Here is a 25,565-nt window from a genome sequence, read left to right as displayed (position 1 = left end):
CTTACTGGTAGTTAACATTTTGCTCTTCAACTTGTGACGACTTGTACTTTTACATTGAGTCAGTCTGATCATGTTTCTCAGGAATGAAGAAGGGCACTTGATCAGCTTGTTGGTCAAGAAAACAGACCAATTCTGGGGGGAAATGAAATGTTGGAAGCTGTCACAAGAAAGCAAGGAAAGTAATGCCATAAAGCTATCAAGAAGGCAGAATGATGGGGGTGAGGGGTATTCATTACATTTCACCAATTTGTAAAACTGATTATCGAAAGTATCTATTGTATAGATAATCTGAAAGCTTAAAATCTACATGACAGATGTTTCATCTTTGGAGTTTGTATTCATCCTTCTCATTCCTTTGGTAGTTTTGCCCAGGGCCCCCTGAAGGATACTCCCAATGTAATCTGCACACCCCACACAGCGTGGTACAGTGAACAAGCATCTCTGGAAATGAGAGAAGCCGCTGCTACAGAACTCCGCCGAGCGCTTTCAGGTGAGGAGCAGAACAAACCGTTTAATTCTGAGTAAGTTTACTTCAGGGAGATGCCACAAGGAGAGTGCAATGCTCTGATATAGGGTTTCTTTGGACATATCCTCTTTTCTAGGGCTTTTTTAGGGGTCCGGGTGACTTTTTAATGCTGTTGTTTTGTCTGGGGGCAGCAGCTTGAGAAATAAATGCCTGCTGTGAATCACAGAGGCGCATATGCACATAGCTAGGGTTACTCTCGTATTTATGAAGCCTTGCCCCATCCCTGCCTTCCACCAGTCTTGTCCCTGCCCTACCCCCAGCCCCGCCCCTGCCTCCCATCATTTGCCCCTGCCTTGCCCCACCCTTCACCCATTACCTTAGTCCCCCTTACCATTCTCTGTACCCTTTTGGTGCTTCTCTCTCTCCCCCTTCAACCCCCCTCCCTGCAGGTGCTTCTCTCTCTCTATCTCTCTCTCCTTCCAAACCTTCCTCCAACAGGATCTGGTGACACAGGCTCTCTCTCTCTCTCTCTCTCTCTGCAGCCCCATCCCACCCTGGAGTCAGGTATGGCTTTCTCCTGTCCCCCACCTACATTCTCCACTGAAATTTAATCTTTGGGGCAACTGACAGCATCAGCAAGGTGAGCCTGCTGCTGTCGGTATGCCCCAGAACCTTCTCAGCAGCAACTTCCTGATCCCACATAGATGGGATGCTGCAGAGAGTCAGCTTCCGGGACAGGCCAACTGCATCAGGCTCAGTGGGAGGGGTAGGTGAGGGACAGGAGAAGGCCATACTCCCGACAGTTTAGAAAGCCGTCCAGACACCCTGAGAGTCCTCTAAAAAGAGGACATGTCAAGGTAAATCTGGACATCTGTTAACCCTAATAGAGGGTTACCATATGGCTCCAGAAAAAGGAGGATGGATTGAGACATCCGAATTTTACTTCTATTGAAAGTAATGGAAGTAAAACATGGATGTCTCAATCCATCCTTCTTTTTCTGGAGCCATTGGATAACCCTATTAATTAAAATTATTTACTTTCCTCTCCTCTATCACTCTTCTTCCTCTCTCTTTTTTTTTTTAATCTCTTCTGCTCTACATGATTTTTTCTTTTCTACCTCTGTCCCTCACCCCTCCTACAATCCATTCTTATTCTTCTACAATTCTCTCACTTCCCCTACTCACTCTCAGCCTCCCACTTTATTTTAAGCCTCATCCTGGTGCTCCTATGACCTCACTGTGTTCAAAGCCTCAATCTGGTGATCCTATGGCCTCTCTCACTGTGTTCCAGGCTTCAATCTGGTGATCCAAGGCCTCTCTCACTGTGGTCCAGGCCTCGTTCTGGTTGGTTAGTTAGTTAGTTAATTTTATATCCCATCCTCCCCATAGAGCTCAAATGGGTTACAAAGTAACAATAATTGAACAAATGAGTTACAGACAATTAATGTAATATACATAATAATTAAAAGATGAGATATAGACAATGTAGCTATATGGTCTGATACAATTGTTAGTTCTAAATTAGCAGGTACAGAACAAGGATTTATAACTTATGGATAGTTCGGAGGTCACGTGATGCGGTAAGCCGGGACAGATGTGAGATGCCTGAGCTCCCAGGCCCTGGGTCAAATTTGCTATACTTCTGACTTAATTATTCCGATTAGACCATCGATTGTGTTGACTGCTACTAGTTTTCAGTGCATGGGAAAATATATTACCTGTTCTAATGTGGATATGACCACCAAATTGACAAAAAAGGATCGGGAATGCAACCATGCTGTGGATGACAATTAGCCACCTGGCACAAGTACTTAGGTCAGTCAGTTTTTGGTAGAGGCCCTACAGTATATCACTCGTTCAGTTATGACAGTAATGCAGTCAGGACTAGATTGACTCTCTGAGCAACTGCAACATCTAGAATCGCTACTTACGGACACCACCCGCCGTACTATGAAGTTGGAGGCAAGAGTCTCTACACTGGATGACCAAAAGGCCAACAACGCAGAGAAGCTCGAAGTGTTAGAGCAGCTCACAAGAATTCAGACCGATCCCATTGAAGATTTAGAGAATCGGTCTCGTAGATCTAACCTCCGTTTGCTTGGCATACCAGAAACGGTGGCTGATTCTTCCTTACTAAAACAGTTGGAAATTTGACTCACAGTTAATTTTCCGCTCCGGGAAGGTCTGGGGCCTCTTAGGCTTGAATGCGCTCACCAGTTGGGGAGAATACAAATGAGGGAAACGTACCTGAGACTGGTGATCATTAAAGTCCTGAATTATAATCACAAGGTGGAAATCCTACAAAAGTACAAACCGCTTAAGGACACTTTGTCGTATGATGGCTCTTCTGTCCGTATATTTCAGGATTACTCCATTGCTCTGATGGAGAAACGAAGTCCTTTTTATTCTTTGTGTGGTAAGCTGGCAGAGAAAAAGATCAGTTTCATGTTTATCTATCCTGTTATACTTTGGATCTTTTGGCATGGAGTTTAGAAGACTTTCACTACTTTGTCGGAAGCTGACACATTTATTAACATGCATTTGGAATCTACGGCTCAAGATACCTGAATAGTCTTACTGACCCTGATGTGGATTTTCTGTTTTCATCCACTGTGTCTCTCTCGTGTAGAGAGACTGAGGTTCCTTGGATAGTGAGATACTTGTACATTTAGGCTGTTGCCTTCATAACAGGTTAGGCTTGTACTATGTTTTTCCCTGTTAGTAATACTATACGGTATACTGTTTAACATGAGACACTTGGAATTGGTCTCATGAAACACTTCTCAGTTTTCTATGATTGGTTATAGGAATAATTCTTGTTTGACGTCTGATTATTGACCCGGGGTTTGGGGTGGCAGGGGAGCATGATCACATACACTCTTCTCTTGATAGTGAGACGAGGTATGTCATTCCGAGGTGGGAGGGTTGGGGGGGAAGGAGCTGGGGCTCACATGGGGCACCGAGGGTTGGGGAGGGGGGATAGGGGTGGTAAGCTTGTGTTTTCACAGTCAATCCTGTATTTTTATTTCCAATATTTGATGCGATACAATATGTTTTTCACTGCTGCATTAGGGTGTTTGTTGAAGGTGAAGTTTTGGGTGAGGCTGGTCACCCGGGACTTTCAATCTAATGTTTTGTGTTCATAGTTAGCAGGTACAGAACAAGGATTTATTAAAATCTGATTAAAGGCTTAACCATAGAATTCAAAGCGTTGTACAGTAAAAGTTGTTAAAAATATTAATTAGGGAACAGACTACAAATAAACATAATCATACGAGACAAACAAATTTGGAGGGGAAGAGGACAAGAAAACAAAAAGGGAAAAAAGGTGAGAACTACAATTTATGAGAAAAGAGAACATAAATGGATAGAAACAGTGGGATATGACAAGGTAGGGATTGCAAGAAAGAGAAAAAAATAAAATAAAGATAAAGATGATTTAAAAAGGATAAATCAGTTGTAAGCATCTTTAAAAAGAAAGCATTTTAAACTACTCTTGAATTTATTCATGTTTTGTTCTGTTCTGATGTATAGAGAGAGAGAGTTCCAAATTGAAGGAGCAGTGACTGAAAAGGTAGAAGCCTGACGGGTGCCAATTATTTTTAGTGATGGAACATTAAGAGTATGTTGTGAGGCAGATCTTAGGGTTCTGGGGGATCGTATGGAATTAGAAGTTTGTCTATGAATGTGGGAACACTAGTCTGTAGAGTTTTGAAAGTTAAAAGAGCAATTTAATAAGTGATCCGATGAGGATGGGTAACCAGTGTGCATTCTTCAGCAAAGGAGTGACATGATCAAATTTTTTTGAGCTCATGATGATTTTTATTGCAATGTTTTGAATAAGTTGAAGACGCCTAATATCTTCTTTTCTTTTGAGTGGGACTAATTCTTTAAGGCTTCTATCCTGGAATGTCTCCATTATAACTTCCCCGATAAAGCGTACCAAAATCTTAGCTCAATTGAATAGATTTAAAGCCGATATTGCATGTATACAAGAGACTTGACCAACATCAGTGGAGCATCAAAAGTTATGCAAAACTTGGGTGGGGTCAGTGTTTGAAACATCTTCCCAAAATAAATGGGCCAGAGTGGCGATTTTAATTTGTAAATCACTCCCACACAGGGTTCAAGTGCTGGCTCAAGACCCTTTGGGTCGCTACCTTTTGCTGAGAGTCCAGATTGGCATCTATAATTGCAATATTCTTAATATTTATGCTCCTAACACATAGAAACATAGAAAAATGACGGCAGAAAAGGGCCAAAGCCCACCAAGTCTGCCCACTCTAGTGACCCTTCTCCTTGATTTTGCTCACCACTCCCTGCCCTTACCTCATTAGAGATCCCACATGAATATCCCATTTATTTTTGAAATCTGCCACGCTGTTGGCCTCAATCACCTGCCGTGGGAGTTCATTCCAATGATCGACCACCCTCTCAGTGAAGAAATACTTTATGACCACTCATTTTTCGAACACATTAATCGCCTTTTGCTGGATCGCCAAGACCAGCCCCTGTTTCTGGCCGGTGATTTTAATCAAGTATTAGATGCCTCGTTGGATCGCACAGTGCCAGGGATAACATCTCAGGGGGCAAACTCTAGAGGGATCCCTTACTTATAAGAACATAAGAATTGCTGCTGCTGGGTCAGACCAGAGGTCCATCGTGCCCAGCAGTCTGCTCACGCGGCGGCCCCTAGGTCAAACCAGTGCCCTATTTGAGTCTAGCCTTACCTGCGTACGTTCTGGTTCAGCAGGAACTTGTCTAACCTTGTCTTGAATCCCTGGAGGGTGTGTTCCCCTATAACAGCCTCTGGAAGAGCGTTCCAGATTTCTACCACTCTCTGGGTGAAGAAGAACATCCTTATGTTTGTACGGAATCTATCCCCTTTTAACTTTAGTGAGTTCCCTCTCGTTCTCCCTACCTTGGAGAGGGTGAACAACCTGTCTTTATCTAAGTCTATTCCCTTCAGTATCTTGAATGTTTCAATCATGTCCCCTCTCAGCTTCCTCTTTTCAAGGGAGAAGAGGCCCAGTTTCTCTAATCTCTCACTGTACGGCAACACCTCCAGCCACTTAACCATCTTAGCCGCTCTTCTCTGGACCCTTTCGAGCAGTACTATGTCCTTTTTCATGTATGGCAACCAGTGTTGGGCGCAGTATTCTAGGTGGGGGCGCACCATGCCCTGGTACAGCAGCATGATAACCTTCTCTGATCTGTTTGATTCCCTTATTAATCATTCCTAGCATTCTGTTTGCCCTTTTCACTACCACCACACATTGCGCGGACGGCTTCAATGACTTGTCTACAAGTACTCCCAAGTCTCTTTCCTGGGGGGTTTCTCTGAGTACTGCACTGGACATCCTGTATTCGTGTATAAGATTTTTGTTACCAACATACATCATCTTGCACTTATCCACATTGAATCTCATTTGCCATTTGGTGGCCCATTCCTCGAGCGTGTTTTTGTCTCGTTTTAGCTCTTCGCAATCCTTCTGTGTCGTCATTACTCTGAATAACTTAATCACCTTACTCATCGTACCAATTTCCAGGTCGTTTATAAATATGTTGAAGAGCACAGGCCCGAGCACCGAACCCTGCGGCACTCCACTCATGACGCTTTTTCAGTCCGAGTATTGTCCATTTACCCCCACTCTCTGTTTCCTATCCACCAGCCAGTTTTTAATCCATGTGATTATTTCACCCTCAATTCCATAGCTTGCAATTTTTCGGAGTAATCGTTCATGCGGGACCTTGTCAAACACCTTCTGAAAATCCAGATATACAATGTTGACCAGGTCACCCTTGTCTCTCTGCCTGTTTACTCCCACCCCTTTCCCATCATCCCACAAACAATCCTGCAAAGAAAAAAGAAAGGCAGTACATAATTATAGGTTAAGCGTTCAGAATTCTGCTGTGTGCATGAGGTGTGAGGTCATTCCATAAGGGTTCTCAAAGCGCACAAAAATGGCATCCTGAAGGAGAATCAAGATCTGGGAAGCTACGACATTCCAAGGCTGCTTGCGTGATCAAAAGGGAGCACCAGTGTTGGACAGAAGGTGCCTCTGGTTGCATCCAAATTGTTAAAATAGCTTTAACCCGCATGATGTGGGGAGATGAGAGCAGCAGAATTAGGGAGATGTCCGACATCAGGGTTAAGAGTTCTGAGGTGCTGGGGTGGTTAGGCTGGTCAAAGTAAATGTTAAAGTCTCCTAGGCTGATGGGATTGAGATGAGAAATACTAAAGTCCATAATAACAGATGAGAGAGAAGAAAGCGAAGCTTTATTGACTGAAGGTGGAAGATAAGTGAGAAGGAAGCTTAGAGACGAGTTACTTAGCAGTGAGAATTGTAGGGTTTTAACTGGAAAAGTGTTGAATGTTGAGGAATTTTCCATTTTAAGAGGGAGGGAAGAATAGAAAATTACAGCGACGCCCCCATCTTTTTTATTTGGGCGGCAGTGAGTTTTAAATTTATAGTTATTAGGGCATGCTTGATTGATGTAGGCCTCTTCTCCCTCAGATAACCAGATCTCTGTTAGGCAGATAATTTGGAAATTGTGTTGAAGAATAAGATCATGTACTAAATGAAATTTGTTTTTGATTGAGCAGACATTTAAGAGGCCAATTTTTAGGATTAATGAAGTTGTTAGATTTTTTGACAAGCTGGTGAAAAGAGGCAATATGAATGGGTTTCAGGTAACTGGGACAGGGGCAAGAAGTGGTTCGTTGAAGGGGTTGATTGCCCCAGAAGATAGGAATTGGAGAGGTCATAGCGTTAGGCAAAAAAAGGGAGGCAGAAAGAGGATTACAAGATTGAAAAATTAATTTAATAGAACAATTTGGAGAAAAAATACTGCTGTTTGAATGAGTTGGTCAATGAAGAAGTTTATGAAGGGACTTACCAGAAAAAGAAAGTGAACACTATTAACGTAGGGAAGCAGATTGAGGAAGCGCATGAAGGAGTGCATAAAGGAGCAGGACACGCTCCTTAAGCATGCACCGCAAGGGCAGAAGATTTAAAGAAAAATCTACTGAGGATTTTGGGGGGCGGAGTCACCGGTGCAGCTGCTTTGTGGCAGCGTTGCTTGCACAGAGGGAGATTGCCTGTGGGGAGCAAGATGAGATGACATTAAGAAGCAGAATAACAGCCAATGTTAAAACAAAGTTAAATCAGAGCAAAGCAAGTTGGACTTGTCAACAAGTGCAGAGTAAGTTTCCAAAATCCACACAGGCATAGCCTAGTTAGCCACTGAATCTGATTTAGTGCCACCTGATTTACTGCTAATTTAACTGTTGATTTATCTGCTATTGAATCCAATTTAGTGCTATTTAATTTACTGCTTGTAAGGATTGTAGCGCCCCCACAATGTTAGGTTGTAGGGGTTATGTTAGGCGCCCTTACAAACACCAGGTCCCAAGTTCAATACCTTCACAGAAGATTCACCAGGAAGTAGACTCAAATGAGAAGCACAGCCAGAGGTGATTGCATAAAGAATATTTTATAGACATAGGCTTACAGAAAAGTAATATTCATAAGCATTACAATTAAGGAGAGAGCAAAGCATCTTCCCTGCCTTACAGAGTCCAGAGAGAAGCATGAAGTTCCAGGGAGAGGCAAAGACAGAGAGAGAGAGAGAGAAAGGAGGATGGGGGGCGATGGTCTAAGCTTCAGGTCCCAGAGATAGACAAGAGAGCAAGAGGAGCAAAAGTAGCCAGAAGAGCAAGAGAGGGGGGTGTTATAGAGAGGAGCCTTTTATAGCTTGGAATCTTATTCTAAATATAGAAACTATTGTATTTCCCAGTATCTTTCTGTTTAGAATTTGTAAACTGTTTGAAACAATGGTTAAGGAAGGTGTGATACTTGCAGGCATGGTAGATGGTATTACTCTCTAGCTTCTTTGTCCCATTCAAGCAGCCTATCTTCTTGATAAACAATCCAGTCTGCCTGGATGCTTAATGTATGTGAATTCTGTGCAGGAGCAAAGAATTCTGCATCAACATTCCAGAGTCAGATTGATATAATTTCCCATAGGCCTTTGCTGACATTGGTTAGGGCAACCAAAACTGCTGATTGCTAGCAATGCTAGGGCTGACATCGCTAACTTAACTATTAATTTAACTGATTATTTAACTGCTGTCTTTCTATCTGATCTAGCGCTATCTAGTTCACTGCTAATTAATTAATCTAGAAATTGGGAGTAACAAAAACACCAAACAGCCACTAGGACAAGAAGGAGTCATTCCTTCGCTCCACTAGTGCACTGCGATACTCAAGAAAACAGAAGGGAGGTGGGACTGGAACCAATGAAGGTAACTCAAGAGAACAAGCGCACTCTAAGCACAAATAAAAAAGCCAAAAACAGAAAACTATTACTGTTGGAGGATTCCATCAACAGAGGCATTAATCTTGGAACACAAGGCGAGGAGACCAAAATAGTGAAATGTCTTCCAGGATCCTCAGCTACCAGGAGTTCTAGGCAAATACAGGCTATAATTAAGGAAGAAACTAAGGATTTTAACACTGATGTTGTTATCCATCTGGGAACAAATGACTTGGCCAACAACTCCACACTTGCAGCAAAGAAAGCTTTTCGGGAACTTGGTGAGGGCGTGAAACCTTTTGTAAAGACTTTAGCTTTTTCTGAAATACTGCCTGCATATGGAAAGGGAGAGCAAAGAGTGAAAAACACAGAGGACTTTAATAGATGGCTCAAAGCCTGGTGTCATCAAGAAGGCTTCAGGTAGAAACATAGAAATAGACGGCAGATTAGGGCTACGGCCTATCTAGTCTGCCCACCCCAATGACCCTCCCCTACCTTTCTCTGTGAATAGATCCCACGTGTCTATCCCATTTGGCCTTAAAATCAGGCATGCTGCTGGCCTGAAAAACCTGAAGTAGAAGACTATTCCAGCGATCAACCACCCTTTCAGTGAAAAAGAATTTCCTGGTGTCCCCGTGCAGTTTCCCGCCCCTGATTTTCCACGGATGCCCCCTTGTTGCCGCGGGACCCTTGAAAAAGAAGATATCATCTTCCACCTCGATGCGGCCCGTGAGATACTTGAATGTCTCTATCATGTCACCCCTCTCTCTGCGTTCCTCGAGTGAGTACAGCTGCAACCTATCTAGCCGTTGCTCGTATGGGAGATCCTTGAGTCCCGAGACCATCCGGGTGGCCATTCTCTGGACCGACTCCAGTCTCAGCACATCCTTATGGTAATGCGGCCTCCAGAATTGCACACAGTATTCCAGGTGGGGCCTCACCATGGATCTATACAACGGCATAATGACTTCAGGCTTATGGCTGACAAAACTCCTGCGTATGCAACCTATGATTTGCCTTGCCTTGGATGAAGCTTGCTCCACTTGAATGGCAGTCTTCACGTTCTCACTGACGATCACCCCTAAGTGGAAATACATGGAAGGACAAGAAGCTATATTGCACTGATGGGCTACATATTATACAGCAGGAAAAAGAAACCTTGCAGAGAAATTTAGACAATATTTTTCTAGCCATTTAAACAAGAAGGTGGGGGTGGTGTATGTACGAAGGACAATTATAGAGACCACCCCCAGCAAAAGAAAAGATGTGATAGTAGTAAAGACTGCAACATAAACAATATCAGCAACTCATTTCTTAGTATTGCAACAGAAAGTGAAACGAAACAAAAATCCATAAGAAAAAGGAGATTATCGCTGAAAAATAGCTGGAAAGCGATGACCACAAATGCTTGCAGTTTAAGCAACAAAGTTCATGATCTGCAAGCCCTGATGTTAGAAGCAGATCTAGATATTGTTGCTATCACAGAGACATGGTTCAGTGAATCACATGGATGGGATACAAACATACCAGGATATAATCTTTTTAGGAAGGACAGAGATGGTCAAAAGGTGGAGGAGTATCTCTCTATGTAAAGATCAATATCCAAGCGACTGAAATGCAAGGGACCTGGGGAGAGGAAGAAGCGATATGGATCGCTCTGAAAAGAGAAGATGGAACTTCTATCTACATGGGTGTAGTCTACAGACCTCCGACTCAATCACAGCAAATTGATAAGGATCTGATTGTGGATATCCAAAAGTTTGGAAGGAAAGAGGAGGTTCTGCTGTTGCAGACTGGAATGTTCCGTCTGTGGAATCAGAAAGAAGTAGAGAGATTGTGGGTGCCTTTCAAGAGGCTCTGCTCAGACAAATGGTGAAGGAACCCACAAGGGAAAAAGCGATATTGGATCTGGTCCTCACAAACGGAGAGAGTATCTCTAATGTTCGAGTGGGTGATCACCTGGGAAGTAGCGATCATCAAACAGTTTGGTTTGATATAACGGCTAAAGTGGAGAGTGGCCGCACAATACTTAAAGTCCTAGATTTCAAACGTACAGACTTTAATGCAATGGGAGAGTACCTGAAGAAAGAGCTGTTAGGATGGGAGGACATAAGAGAAGTGGAAACACAGTGGTCTAAGCTGAAAGGAGCGATAAAAATGGCTACGGACCTTTATGTGAAGAAAATCAATAAAAACAAGAGAAAAAGGAAGCCGATATGGTTCTCCAACCTAGTGGCTGAGAAAATAAAGGCGAAAGAGTTGGCGTTCGTGAAATATAAAAAAACCCAAGAAGAGGAGAGCAGAAAGGACTACAGGGTGAAACTGAAAGAAGCCAAAAGAGAGATATGTCTGGCGAAAGCACAGGCGGAAAAACAAATAGCTAAAAATGTAAAAAAGGGAGACAAAATTTTTTTCAGACATATTAGTGAAAGGAGGAAGATTAAAAATGGAATTGCTAAGCTAAAAGATGCTGGGAACCCCCCGTCTTCCCCATGTGCTTTCAGCGTCCTTCTCCCCCGTCTTCCCCATGTCCTGTCAGCGTCCTTCTCCCCCTTCAGTCTTCCACAAATGCTTTCAGTGTCCTTTCCCCCCCGTCTTCCCCATGTCCTGTCACCCGCAGTGTATTTTCCACTTTGAACTTACAATACTTTTTGAGCGGTTGATGGATCATTTTGTGCAGCCTGGCAGCCCAACTATGAGTGGAAAGGTGACCCGCGGCGCCAAAGATCGGGAGGCGAGATCGGCGCGGCCTGACCCTAAGATGGTGGCAGTGGCGGCGGACTCGGGCTCTGAACTCCCACTCTTGGCAGCACATATTGCAGCGCTGTCAGCCTCTGTAGTTAGAGCGCTAGATGCACGATTTGACCAACTTTCTGGACAATTGACTATGCTGGAATCTTTATTGTCCGAAACAACTCGGCGAACGGGTGAGTTGGAGACCCAAGTGGCACATGTTGAGGAGGATCAATGAATATCTAAAATCTCAGCTTTATTCTTTTTCTTTAAAAATGTTTTTCTTTTTCTTCATACATACATAAAGTGCTTCAACATTGTAATCATTAGTGCATGAGTGACGAACTTCAGTGGTTATTCAAAGAGCTTCTAAACATTCATTTATAGTTCATTTATTGAGTTAAATTGGTTATAACCACTGAATAAAGGTGACCTTGTGCAAAAAGTGCTGTAGTGCTGTGCTTTAAACTCCTTCAGGTTACATTTACCCCCCAACTCGAGTTTCGAGAATTTCTTCGTCAGGAGGGGTACTAGGAGCATATAAGCAATATAAAACATAAATTACTAAATGCTTTTACAACTCACATACTCTATTCTGTTACACCACAAACTTAAACAATTGTTTTAAATAGTTAAATATTACATAACTTGTTTCATACCTGTTAATCGGCTCTCTCTCATGGGGAGGACAAGCAATACCGGCTCGTTTCACTACCTGTCCCCTCATTTATGTATCATCTCCAATTACCTATTCCTCTAACCAGGAAATCTCCCTCTGAACCGGAAGTAAATCTTTTACAGAGCAATCCATTCTACTTCCATGTTTAAACCTGTGGCTGTAGATGTTCTCCAGTTAAATATGAAGCGTTGTTCCTTGTAATGTAATAATTTACTTATATTACCCTGATATTTTACTATATGTATTAAAACAGTGTAGCGTAATGACTCTACTGCGTGACATTCCTGTAACCAATGGGCTACGAGTGGGGCAGTCACCCGGGCGCATCGGATATTACTAAGATGCTCCGTGATGCGGATCTTTATCATCCGGCTCGTCTGGCCGATATACAATTTGTTACATGGGCATTTGATACAATATATCACCCCTGATGACTCACAGTTAGTACCTGAAGACAGCTTAAATTGTTTTCCGTTGGAATGCGGAACTTCTATCTGATCTTGCTCCATTACATATTTGCAATTGCAACAATGACCACATTTACGATGTGGCGGTAAATGTCTGTTTTCATGATTGTGTTTATGTTTACGATATTTAAGCTGTTCACCTAGGTTGCTAGATCTTCTAAACGCAAACTTAGGGTTATCTCTCAACTCCCGATGGACTTGTAAAACTGGCCAATGTTTTACAATAATGTTTTTTATCTGATTACTTCTAGAACTGTAGGGTAATACACAAGCTATGTGTGATTCTTGATTTTGTGGCCCCGGTAAGAGAAGCCAGGGCCGATGGCAACTCCTGGCTCGTTTCCAAGCCTTTTTGACAATTTTCTTCGGGTAGCCTCTATCACAAAATTTATGGTATGCTATTCCTCAATAATCGCGGGTGAAAACTTTGATATTGAAGTAATATATTTCTATCGGTGGTCTTTTTGTGTAGACTGGTGACGAGGCGATTCTGATATTTAATCAGTGTGATAACCAAAAATGAAATTGATTCCCTACTAAATTCATATGTAAATCTAATATTTGGATCACATAAATTTATTTCTGAAAAGAATAAATGTAACTGCGCCTCGTCACCAGTCCACACAAAAAGAACATCATCGATAAAGCGTTTCCACAATTTAATGTATTTGTAATATTGGGACCTATACACAAATGTACTTTCAAATCTGGCCATGTATAAACATGCCAGAGTTGGTGCGACCGCAGAGCCCATAGCAACCCCCTTCGTCTGGAGATAAATATTATCTTCAAATTTAAAGTAGTTATTGAATAAAGCAATATCTGCCAATTGATTTATCATATTCTGTTTATCTTGTGTTATATTAAGTTGAGCAGAATGGGAATTTACTATGGACGCTGCAGCCGCCTGTGGTACATTGGTGTATAGGGCCACCACATCAGCTGTTACTAATATAGCTTCTTGAGGAACAGACAGATGAAACAGACCTTCAACTATTTGCAAAATATGTGCTGTGTCCTTCACATAGGAGGGAGCCAAGGGGACAAACTTCTTTAAATAACCGTCTAAATATTTGGATATCGGCTCCAGAACTGACCCTTTACCTGTAACAATTGGGCAACCAGGAGGGGCTATTGGATTTTTATGCACTTTGGGTATAAAATATATCTCAGGAATTCTGGGATTATTTATATTAAGATATCGAAATTCTTTTTGAGATTTAGTCCCTGCTGTTTTGGCAGTATTTATTATCACTTCTATCTTATTCTTAATTGCAGGGGTAGGGTCTTGATCCAAGGGGGTATAGTAATTCAAATCAGACAGTTGATGATAAGCTTCCCTCTGATATTTTGTATAGTCTTGTATTACTATACCCCCTCCCTTGTCAGCCCGATTGATAATAATTGAACTGTCACTTTATAAATTTTGAATAAATCGACGTTGGATGTTATTTAAATTAGATCTTATCTTCATAGGTTTAGACTCCATCTTTTGAATGTCTCTCATTACTAGTCTCTCAAAAGCTGTTACCGATTCATCTGGTGCTCCTGGAGGTATCCATGATGAATGATATTTTAAACCTACAGGTAAACTAGGATCTGGTTGTTGAGTAACTTGATCTTGAAAAATTTTGAGTAACTTGATCTTGAAAAGTTTTAATGTTCTAAAAAATCTCTGTAAACTGACTCGGGTGCTAAACCCGTCATAATTCACTGTGGGGACAAATGATAGTCCTTTTGTTAGAACTTCAACCTCTTGATTTGTCAAACTACGGGATGATAGATTGAATATCCCTTTATTATTGGACTCATTGTTTACTTCTTGTTCTTTGCGGTACTTCGTGTTTCTGTTCGCTTTCCTTTGATTGATGTTGATTCTATTGTTGGAATCCGTAAAAAAGAATCCGACAGGATGTTTGAATTGTTGGAACTTTTATCGTTCCTGATCGTATTAGTCCCACTATTTTCACTTTCTGATGATAAATCAGTTGTAGATAAGTTGAAGGCCACCTTCTTCACTGCTGTCCCTTGCCGTTGTCGTCTCGTTCTGCTGTTCCGGTTCATCCACGGATAAACGTATCCTTTCGTGAAGTCGGCCTCATCTCGTCTATATTTCTTTACTTTAAGTTGTTTTTGTTCATAGAAAAAAAAAAAAAAAAAAAACATAGAAAAAAGCGGCAGAAAAGGGCTACAGCCCACCAAGTCTGCCCATTCCAAGTATCCCTCCCCCCTGAGTTTACTCCCTTAACGATCCCACATGAGTATCCCATTTTCTCTTAAAATCCGTCACGCTGCTGGCCTCTATCACCTGGAGTGGGAGTCTGTTCCAATGATCCACCACTCTTTCGGTGAAGAAGTATTTCCTGGAGTCGCCATGAAACTTCCCTCCCCTGACTTTCAGTGGATGCCCTCTGGTGGTCGAGGGTCCCAGGAGCCAGAAGATATCCTCTTCTGTCTCGATGCGTCCCGTGATGTACTTATACGTTTCAATCATATCTCCCCGTTCTCTTCTTTCCTCAAGTGAGTACAGCCGCAATTTCTTTAGTCTTTCTTCATACGTGAGATCCCTGAGTCCCAAGACCATCCTGGTGACCGTTCGCTGCACCGACTCGATCCTCAGCACGTCCTTTCGGTAGTGTGGTCTCCAAAACTGAACACAGTACTCCAAGTGAGGCCTCACCATGGCTCTGTACAACGGCATCATAACTTCAGGTCTCCTGCTGACAAAACCTCTGCGGATACATCCCATCATTTGTCTTGCCCTGGAGGTAGCCTTCTCCACTTGATTGGCAACCTTCATGTCCTCACTGATGATCACTCCTAGATCGCGTTCCGCCGTGGTCCTAACCAAGGTCTCACCATTTAGTACATAAGTTCTGCACGGGTTTCTCTTACCCAGGTGCATTATCTTGCATTTTTTAGCATTGAAGCCTAGCTGCCAAGTAGTCGACCATTGTTCCAGAAGCAGTAGGTCGTGTGTCATATCATCAGGTAACAAGCTTCTGCCTACTATGTTGCAAAGTTTGGCGTCGTCGGCGAACAGTGATACCCTTCCTCTAAGTCCCCGCGTCATATCTCTTATGAATAAGTTGAATAGAATTGGGCCCAGGACCGAGCCCTGCGGCACTCCACTGATCACTTCTGATGCTTCGGATGGGGTACCGTTCACCACCACCTTCTGAAGTCTACTGCTTAGCCAATCCCCAACCCATGTAGTTAGAGTGTCTCCTAATCCTATCGATTTCAGCTTGTTCAGTAATCTTCGATGAGGGACGCTATCAAATGCTTTACTGAAGTCCAAATATACCACGTCCAGTGACTCTCCGGCGTCCAGTTGTCTAGTAACCCAATCAAAAAAGCTAATCAGATTAGATTGGCAAGATCTTCCCTGGGTGAACCCGTGTTGGTGTGGATCACGCAGTTTTTTTTCGTCTAGGATTGTGTCAATATTCTGTTTGATCAGTGTTTCCATGAGTTTACACACTATAGACGTGAGACTCACTGGTCTGTAGTTTGCTGTCTCTGTCCTGCAGCCCTTCTTGTGGAGTGGGATTACATTAGCGATTTTCCAGTCCAAGGGGACTCTTCCTGTGCTTAGGGAAAGATTGAAAAGAACAGATAATGGTTCAGCCAGGACTTCCCTTAACTCTCTGAGCATTCTGGGATGTAGGTTATCCGGTCCCATGGCTTTGTTTACTTTGAGTTTTGATAGTTCATCGTAGACGCTACTGGGCGTAAATTCGAAATCTTGAAACGGGTCTTTCTGGTTATCTCCTTTCTGCAGCTGTGGACCAGCTCCCGGCATTTCGCGGGTGAACACTGAACAGAAGTATTGGTTTAGTAGTTCTGCCTTCTCAGAATCTGATTCCGCAAAGTTACCGTCCGATTTCTTCAGGCGTACTATCCCATCTTTATTTCTTTTCCTGTCGCTAATATAGCTGAAGAAAGATTTATCCCCTTTCTTAATTTTCCATGCTAGCTCTTCCTCCATTCGGAGTTTGGCTTCTCTAACTGCTGTTTTGACAGCTTTAGATCTGTCTAGATAGTCCTCTTTCGCCCCCTCTCTGCCTAAATGTTTGTAGGTGATAAATGCGTCTTTTTTCTGTTTAACTAGGTCTGAAATTTCTTTACTGAACCATTGGGGTCTTTTGTTTCTCCTGCGTTTACTTACTGTCTTTATGTATCGGTCTGTTGCTTCGTGTAGGATGGACTTCAGAGACGACCACATATCCTCCACATTGTCAGATATTGCTTGTTTATGTAGCTCCTGATGGACAAAATCTCCCATGCGGTTGAAGTCTGTGCCTCTAAAGTTGAGAACCCTTGTTGCTGTGTTTGTCTTAGGAAAACCTTTCTTGAGGTTGAGCCATACCATATTATGGTCGCTGGAGGCTAGTGTGTCTCCTACTGAGACTTCCGTGACGCTATCTCCATTGGTGAGAACTAGGTCTAGTAACGCCTGGTCTCTGGTGGGCTCCAATACCAATTGCTTGAGATGTGCACCCTTTATGGAGTTTAATATTCTTTTGCTGCTTCCCGTAGTCGCGGAGAGTGTGTCCCAATCTGCATCTGGCATGTTGAAGTCTCCTAGCATTACTGAGTCCCCGCGCAGTGTGATGTTCTCTATGTCCTCGATTAATTCTATGTCTTTGTCCTCCTGTTGCCTGGGAGGTCTATATATCACACCAAGGTATAGGCATTTTTCCTTTCCTCTGGCCAGGTTCACCCAGATGGATTCCCCGGTGTATCTAACATCTGTGATTCTGGTGGTTTTGATGCTTTCCTTAGTGTATAGTGCTACTCCTCCCCCCAATTTACCCACTCGGTCGCAACGAAGTAGGTTGTACCCTGGTATAACCATATCCCACCCATGCGATTCTGTGAACCAGGTTTCGGATATCGCTATCACATCAAGATCAGCGTTTGTTATCTCAGTCTCTAATTCTAGAATTTTATTGCCCAAGCTGTGTGCATTAACATACATAGCCCTCCATATCTGTGAAGAGATTCCTTTATGAGTTAGTGTGGCTTCTAGATTATCAGTGATTTTTCTCCCTGAAAAATTGTGGATATCATTGGTACTGTTTATATTTATCCATGCTGTCTTTATATTCATGATACGATTCCCTATAACTTTCCTCTGGAACACATTGTTTCAATTGATCTAATTTTAGATCTAATTCTGATTGCTGCGCCTGCATGATTGGACTCAAGGCGTCTATAGATAACAACATCAGGTCAATTGAACACCTTGTCAACGTTTGATTCCAATTTTTGACAAATTCAGCATTGTCTTGAAATCTAGGTTCCTTATACAGACGAAGTCCACGTGGAACTCTTTGCACATGGCAGTATTCCACCAACGCTGCTGAATGTAATTGAGTACGTATTAAGGCTTTATGTAGACTCTTAACTTCCTCCCATGTGTATGGTATCTCAGGTTCCTCCATATCAAATAATCTGTCTCGAGATAATAGAGTTGAAATCCGATCTTCTGTGAGGCCTGATTTGGATGTCCACCCCAATGAAGCCATTACTCCCAATCGTACTAATTATTTTTTCAAAAATGTGGGAGAAATTGTTCAAATAGCTGGATAGGACAATCAATGAATATCTAAAATCTCAGCTTTATTCTTTTTCTTTAAAAATGTTTTTCTTTTTCTTCATACATACATAAAGTGCTTCAACATTGTAATCGTTAGTGTGTGAGTGACGAACTTCAGTGGTTATTCAAAGAGCTTCTAAACATTCATTTATAGTTCATTTATAGTCTTTCTTTGAGTTAAATTGGTTATAACCACTGAATAAAGGTGACCTTGTGCAAAAAGTGCTGTAGTGCTGTGCTTTAAACTCCTTCAGGTTACATTTACCCCCCAACTCGAGTTTCGAGAATTTCTTCGTCAGGAGGGGTACTAGGAGCATATAAGCAATATAAAACATAAATTACTAAATGCTTTTACAACTCACATACTCTATTCTGTTACACCACAAACTTAAACAATTGTTTTAAATAGTTAAATATTACATAAATTGTTTCATACCTGTTAATCGGCTCATTTAGGAATTTATGTTTTATATTGCTTTTATGCTCCTAGTACCCCTCCTGACGAAGAAATTCTCGAAACTCGAGTTGGGGGGTAAATGTAACCTGAAGGAGTTTAAAGCACAGCACTACAGCACTTTTTGCACAAGGTCACCTTTATTCAGTGGTTATAACCAATTTAACTCAATAAATGAACTATAAATGAATGTTTAGAAGCTCTTTGAATAACCACTGAAGTTCGTCACTCACGCACTAATGATTACAATGTTGAAGCACTTTATGTATGTATGAAGAAAAAGAAAAACATTTTTAAAGAAAAAGAATAAAGCTGAGATTTTAGATATTCATTGATTGTCCTATCCAGCTATTTGAACAATTTCTCCCACATTTTTGAAAAAATAACATGTTGAGGAGGCCCATTCAGCCTTGACGAATGACCTGCTATCCTTAAAAGAACTTTTACAGCGGCAAGCAGATAAAATTGAGGATCTCGAGAATCGCTCGAAACTGGACAATCTGAGATTGATCGGATTACCGGAATCGGTGTCTGACTCCCGTCTGCTTGCCACGCTGGAGGCTTGGCTCCATGCTGAATTGCCACTTCCTGAAGGCATGGGGCCTTTGAGGTTGGACCGGGCCCATCGCCTTGGGAGATGGGCTGATGACCAAACCAGGGCCAGAGTTACCATCTTTAAAGTGCACAACTCGGCCCACAAGCAGGAATTAATGAAGCATTACCGCCAGAAGCGAAACACCCTCACCTATGATGGCACCCCGGTTGGCCTGTTTCAGGATTATTCACCAGCGCTCCAGGAATGCAGACATCGCTTTTCCAGGCTCTCCTCGGCGCTCTTCGACCGCAAACAACGCTTCCAACTACTCTATCCTGCGTTGCTGAGGATTTGGACACCTAAGGGGTAGAAGAGTTATACATCGGCGGAGGAGGCCCAGGCCTATTTGGATGCCCTACCGGGGGATTCTGGGCCCTCCTCAGTCCCCTGACGCTGTTTGGCGTGTGGTGGTGGTCCTTTTCTACTTGTCAGTGTTTGCGACCGCCTATGCATTGAGCTGTGAACTGTTTGAGGGGTTTCTCCTCCTGCTAGGCGGGCCGGGTGGCTGAACGTTGACAGTGTGCTGCCCGGGGCCTGCCTCTCCTTGATCTTACTTGCTTGACTGGTCTCCTTGTTGGCAGTGCACCTTGGACCCTCTATGCGAGGGGTCTGTCCTCTGTTCCGCACTGTACCTACTTCTTTGGTTCTCAGGGAGGAGGTTTCTTGACTAGCTGCTTGTTAGATGCTTATACCCTGCTTATCCGCCCTAGCCTCCTTCATCTGTTTCTGGCTGTGAGGCGCATGGGTGGGGCCTGGGTCACCCCCTTGCACTGATTACAGGTCTTAGGCATCCTCGTTGCCATGCTGGGGGGACCCGACCTCGGGAGGGTAGCACATGTTGTTTGGGGTGTTTGGGGTTTGACTGGGGGGTTTGTTTATGGTTGATGGTTGCTTGTTTACCTTGGTTTGCCTGGGGTATAGACTTCTTGAGGGTGCCCTGTCTCTTTGTGTGAGTGGGGTTTTGCACCTTATTAGGGTACGATTTTTTTGTCTGGGGCTGTAATAGTTTGACTGGTTATTAGGTGTGAATGTACTTGACGGGGGTGAGAGTGGGGTTTTGGTATTCCATCTTGGCTGGTTCCCCCCCTTTTATTTGTTTGGTCATTCATGGAGGCATGCTTGGGGCCTTGCCCCTTGGTCTTCCTTCTTTCACTGGGTGTCCGCGTGGGAGAGGACCTGGTGTGATAGGTGTGCGGCTGGGTTGCTGTATGTGTGTGCGTGGGGTTTGTGATTTACACCGCTCTGTGGGGTGGGGGGGACCGGCGGCCCTGTTTACATCTTTGTGTGGCTTCCTTCCCACTCCACGTCTGTTGACTGGGGTGTGTGTTTGTGGTAGGGTCTTTGGGGTTTTTGGGGAGGGTGGGAGGGGGTGTGGTTTGGGATGGGGAGGGTTGGGTTGGTGGGGGTGGGGGGTCCTCTTTACCTTTGTCTAATTTGCTTCTTTTGACTTTGTATTACTCATGTTTTTTCTACCAGGTATTGTGGTTAGGGTGGGATTTCTGCTTTGGGGGTGGCTGGGCCCCTGGGGTAGTTTCTTTTCTTATTTGATGTCTTTTCTGCGATACTTATATAAAAATAAAGTTATTATTATTATTATTAACCTGAGTACCCCTTTTCGACTTACTTCTTGGAATGTAGGGGGCATTACATCACCAATTAAGCGGTCCAAAATTTTAGCTGCTCTGCAGCGTTATCGTTCAGATATTGCTTGTTTACAGGAAACCCGACTGACAGATGCGGAACATCTTAAATTGGCTCGCTCCTGGGTAAGTGCGGTTTATTCTGCTTCCTCTCCAGGACGCCATGGGGGGGTGGCAGTGTTGGTCTGCAAATCTTCGCCCCTTGGGGTGCAGGTTTTGGATAAGGCTCTTGATGGGAGATCTTTGCTTTTGAGCCTCACTTTGGGTGCTCGTTCTTATCTCTTGCTTGTGGCGTATGGCCCTAACTCGGGGGAATCTGCTTTCCTCCAACGTTTGCTTCAGCTTTGCTCTCGTTTTTCTGGTGATCCGCTTCTTGTCCCGGGCGACTTTAATTTGGTAATACATCCGGACTTAGATAAGTCCGGAACTTCTGCAGCCTCTTTGGGTGCCAGGGGTCGCCTTCTTTCTGACTTTTGTGATACTCTTTCCGTAGTAGATCCATGGCGTCTTTTGCATCCTGAGGTTCGTGATTATACGCATCTTTCTTGGGCCCATGGGACTTGGTCCCGGATTGACCATATTTTTCTGTCCTCGACGTTGTTCCCCTTTGTCCAATCGGCTGAGATCGGCCCCCTGAATATTTCTGACCATACTCCGATCAGGGTGGATGTTTCCTTGGATTCTGATTATCTTCGGACCCCGTTTTGGCGATTCCCTGCCTATCTTGCTAAAGACAAGGAATTTCAGACCTTTTTGCAGGCCCAGTGGGAGGATTACTCTACCAATAATGCTCCCCATTTGGATGATCCTGTTTTGTTTTGGGAAGCAGGTAAGACGGTGCTTCGGGGTCATATTATTTATTTTCTGAGCGCTCGCAACAAGCGAATCCATAGCGGTATTGTCAATCTAGAGCGGGCTCTATGGGTGGCTAAGCGGTCTTTTCACTTGCATCCCTCGAGGGAGATTCGAGAGAGTTATTTATCTACCCAAGAGGCTTTGAATTCGTTACTTCATTCTCGCTCCCAACGTTGGATGGCTTTTCACAAACACCATTTCCAACGTTTTGATAACAAACCTGGGCATCTCATGGCCCGCTTGGTTAAGGTTGAGACTAGTAGGAAACCGATCTTGTCTCTTCGGACCCCGAGTGGGGGGGGGGTGATGACCAAAACGGCTGATATCTCTGGGGTGCTTTTTGACTTTTTTAGCCGGCTATATGATACTCCTGATGACGTTTCTCCGAACTTATTGACTGATTATCTTCAGTCTTCCGGTCTTTCTCGCTTGCCGGATGACATAGTGTCTTCTCTCAATAGCCCCTTTCGGACAGCTGAATTAGAATCTGCTATCAAAACTATTCATACTGATAGAGCCCCAGGTCCAGATGGCTTTTCGGGAGACTTTTACCGACTTCTCTCTTCCAATCTTTGTGGCCCTCTGTTGGCTTACTTTAACGCGGCTATTGCTCGGGGCTCTTTTCCGCGTTATGCAAACGAGGCTCTTATCTCTTTATTGCTGAAGCCTGGCAAGGAGGCCGACTCCCCGGGCTCCTATCGTCCCATCTCCTTGATCAATGTGGATCTTAAGCTCTTTGCCCGCATGTTGGCTGACCGTCTTGCTCCGCATCTTCCTGAGCTTATTCATGAGGATCAAGTTGGATTTGTCCAGGGCGTCAATCAGTCTGCAATGTCCGTAAGGTTCTTTTTGCCCTTGCCCATTGTCATTCTCATCAGATTCCGGCTCTGTTTGTCAGTCTTGATGCTTCTAAGGCATTTGATAGTGTCCATTGGTCCTTCTTGTTTCGTACCCTGGAATATGTTGGGTTGGGGGGTTTCTACCTTGATGCTATACGCTCTCTTTACTCTAACCCGCGGGCTTCGCTTTTAGTTAATGGGACCCGCACCGATTCTTTCCCTATTCTTCGCGGAACCCGAAAGGGCTGCCCCCTTTCCCCCTTGCTATTTCTTCTTTCTTTAGAACCTTTATTGTGTACTCTTCGGGGGTTTGAGGAAGTGCGGGGCCTTTGTGTTGATGGGACTGAGTTGAAGACTTTGGCATTTGCGGATGATATGTTTTTGATTCTCACTAGGCCGGCAACTTCTTTACCGGCGGCCTTAGATCTTCTTTCTGAATTTGGCTTTTATTCTCTTAATCTGGATAAGTCCTTGGCTTTACCTTTTCCACCTGAGTTGCGTTCCCAGTGGAGGGGTACATTTCCTCTTTGTTGGGCGGACTCCACCTTGAAATATTTGGGTGTCTTTATTCCTCAGGACTTGTCTACTCTGTATCGCTTGAATGTGGAACCGTTGTTCCAGACTCTCCAGAATAAATTACAATTTTGGGGATCTCTTCCCTTTTCGCTCTTGGGTCGGGTGCATCTTTACAATATGCTAATTGTTCCCTGCTGGTTATATGTCTTTCAGGTCCTTCCTCTGTATTTGTTTTCTCGGGACGAACGACGTTTGGAATGCTTGGTTCAGCACTTTCTTTGGTCTGGGAAGCGGCCCCGTCTTCCTTATAAGAGGGCAGCGGCCCCGTGGTGCAGGGGTAGGTTGGGTTTATTGAACCTTCGCTATTTAACTGTTGGTTGTGGCATGCGCCACATTAATGATCTTTTTAGGGGTACTTCAGTGTTCACTAACACTTCTTTGGAACTCTTCTGTTTTCGCACTACTCACTTTAGTGCATATTTTCACTCTCTTCCTTTTCTTGGGCCTGAATCTCTCTCTGTGAAAGTGCTCCACCTTCCCTTGCGGAAGGTTTGGCACTGGGTCTGTAAATTACATGCTCTCTCTGCCTCTGTAACTCCTTTTCTGCCTCTCCGCTTTAATAGTTCCTCCAACCTGGAATAGATGGGCCCAGTTTTGCTCAGTGGAAAACTAGGGGGATTCACTATGTATTTCATTTGGTTGATGATGATGGCAAAATTAAGCCTTTTCAAGTTTCAAGTTTCAAGTTTATTTACATTTGATGTATCGCTTATTACAAATTTCTAAGCGATGTACAATTTAAAAACCAGCAGATTGTGGTAATACATACAATTTTACTGCTTTGGACAGTTGACAAAACAAATTTAGACAAACATGATTGAGAAGGAAGGAAGGGGAAAGTTACAATTACATTATTTGTTAAGATTTACATAGAGGGGAAAGTACAATAGGTATAAATAGGGAAAAAAAGGAAAAAAAGGTATAAATAGGAAAAAAAAGGAAAAAAAAAAAAAAAAAATAGGAGAAGAGAGTCTTAAGAACATATGCGTTTATAAGAAAGATCATTTCATAAGTCAAATGCATCTTGAAACAAGTAGGTTTTTAACAATTTTTTAAAAGAGACAAGATCCTTTTCATTTTTAATAAAGTTTGGGAGAGCGTTCCATAATGAGGGGGCCACCACTGAAAACATATCTTTACGTCTCGTGCCAATAATTCTTAATGAAGGGACTGAAAGTTGGTTAGATAAAGATGATCTTAAGGATCGCGGAGGATTATACGGAACTATCATTTTTGATATAAAAAGGGGTTCGTTTGATATTAAAGTTTTGTAAACTAAGAATAAGATTTTAAAGGTGATTCGGTGAGAGATTGGAAGCCAGTGAGATTTGATGAGTAAAGGGGTGACATGATCGTATTTCTTAGCTTTGTAAATTAATTTAATAGCGGTATTTTGTATGATTTGTAGTCGTCTCCTTTCTTTCTGAGATATGTTTATTAGGAGAGAATTACAGTAGTCTAATTTTGAAATAATTAATGAGTGAATCAGAATGTTTATAGATTTTGGGTCTAAGAAAGTAGAAATTGAGCGTAAAAGACGGAGTCTGTAAAAACAGGATTTAACTGTTTCGCTGATATGATAATGAAATGAAAGATCCGTGTCGATTATTACCCCGAGAATTTTCATTTGTGAAACAGAATCGAGAGGGGAGTCATCTAGTAAGAATGGAGTTTTTAGAGTTATGTCACTTTTCCATGTAAAAAGCATTGTTTGTTTTTTGAGCGTTCAGGGATAATTTATTGTCAATTAACCAGTTTTTTATTAGATCAAGTTTGTCGTTGATATTTTTTATTTCTTCTGCCGTTTCAGGATTAAGAGGGTGCATGAGTTGGATGTCATCTGCGTAAGAGAAAGCTGTGAAACCCAGTGATTGTGCAGTGGTAATAAGCGGAGATAAAAAAATGTTAAATAAAAGAGGGGATAATATAGAGCCTTGAGGGACTCCATATGATAATGTAAAACTTTCAGAAAAAACATCATTGAATTTGACCTTAGAGGTCCGGTCAGATAGAAATGACGTTAACCACTCGAGGATTTGTCCTTGTATGCCTATTGATTGCAAACGGCTAAGCAATTGCAAGAGGAGTTTGGTCTTCCGCCCACTGATTATTTTGCTTATATGCAAATTCATCACTACATTTCCTCTTTACCCTCTGGTTCTTTGAATGCCTCTTGCCACGAGCTGTTATCTACGGCTTTCACCATTGGTTCCCAACTTCCAGTCCCTCTCAAATTCTATCATCGCCATTTGAAAGATGAGTCCCCTTTGTTTGACTATTCCACTTTACGGGAGGCTTGGGCTCGTGACCTTGCTGTAGATTTGCCAGATGATGTGC

General features: G+C 42.9%; 1 protein-coding gene across 1 annotated transcript in view; it reads left to right on the top strand.

The window, feature by feature from the left end:
* CTBP2 (C-terminal binding protein 2) overlaps nucleotides 1-25,565 on the top strand; it is a 244,084-nt gene that overhangs the window by 183,911 nt on the left and 34,608 nt on the right. Inside the window, exon 7 of the mRNA XM_033942987.1 lies at nucleotides 363-490. Coding sequence (XP_033798878.1) covers nucleotides 363-490 — 128 coding nt within the window. The remainder of the gene's footprint in view (nucleotides 1-362; nucleotides 491-25,565) is intronic.

This window comes from Geotrypetes seraphini, chromosome 4 (genome assembly GCF_902459505.1).
Source record: "Geotrypetes seraphini chromosome 4, aGeoSer1.1, whole genome shotgun sequence".
Taxonomy (NCBI): domain Eukaryota; kingdom Metazoa; phylum Chordata; class Amphibia; order Gymnophiona; family Dermophiidae; genus Geotrypetes; species Geotrypetes seraphini.
The sequence above is the reverse complement of the archived record's forward strand: the minus strand, read 5'-3'. Positions and strand labels throughout refer to the sequence as shown.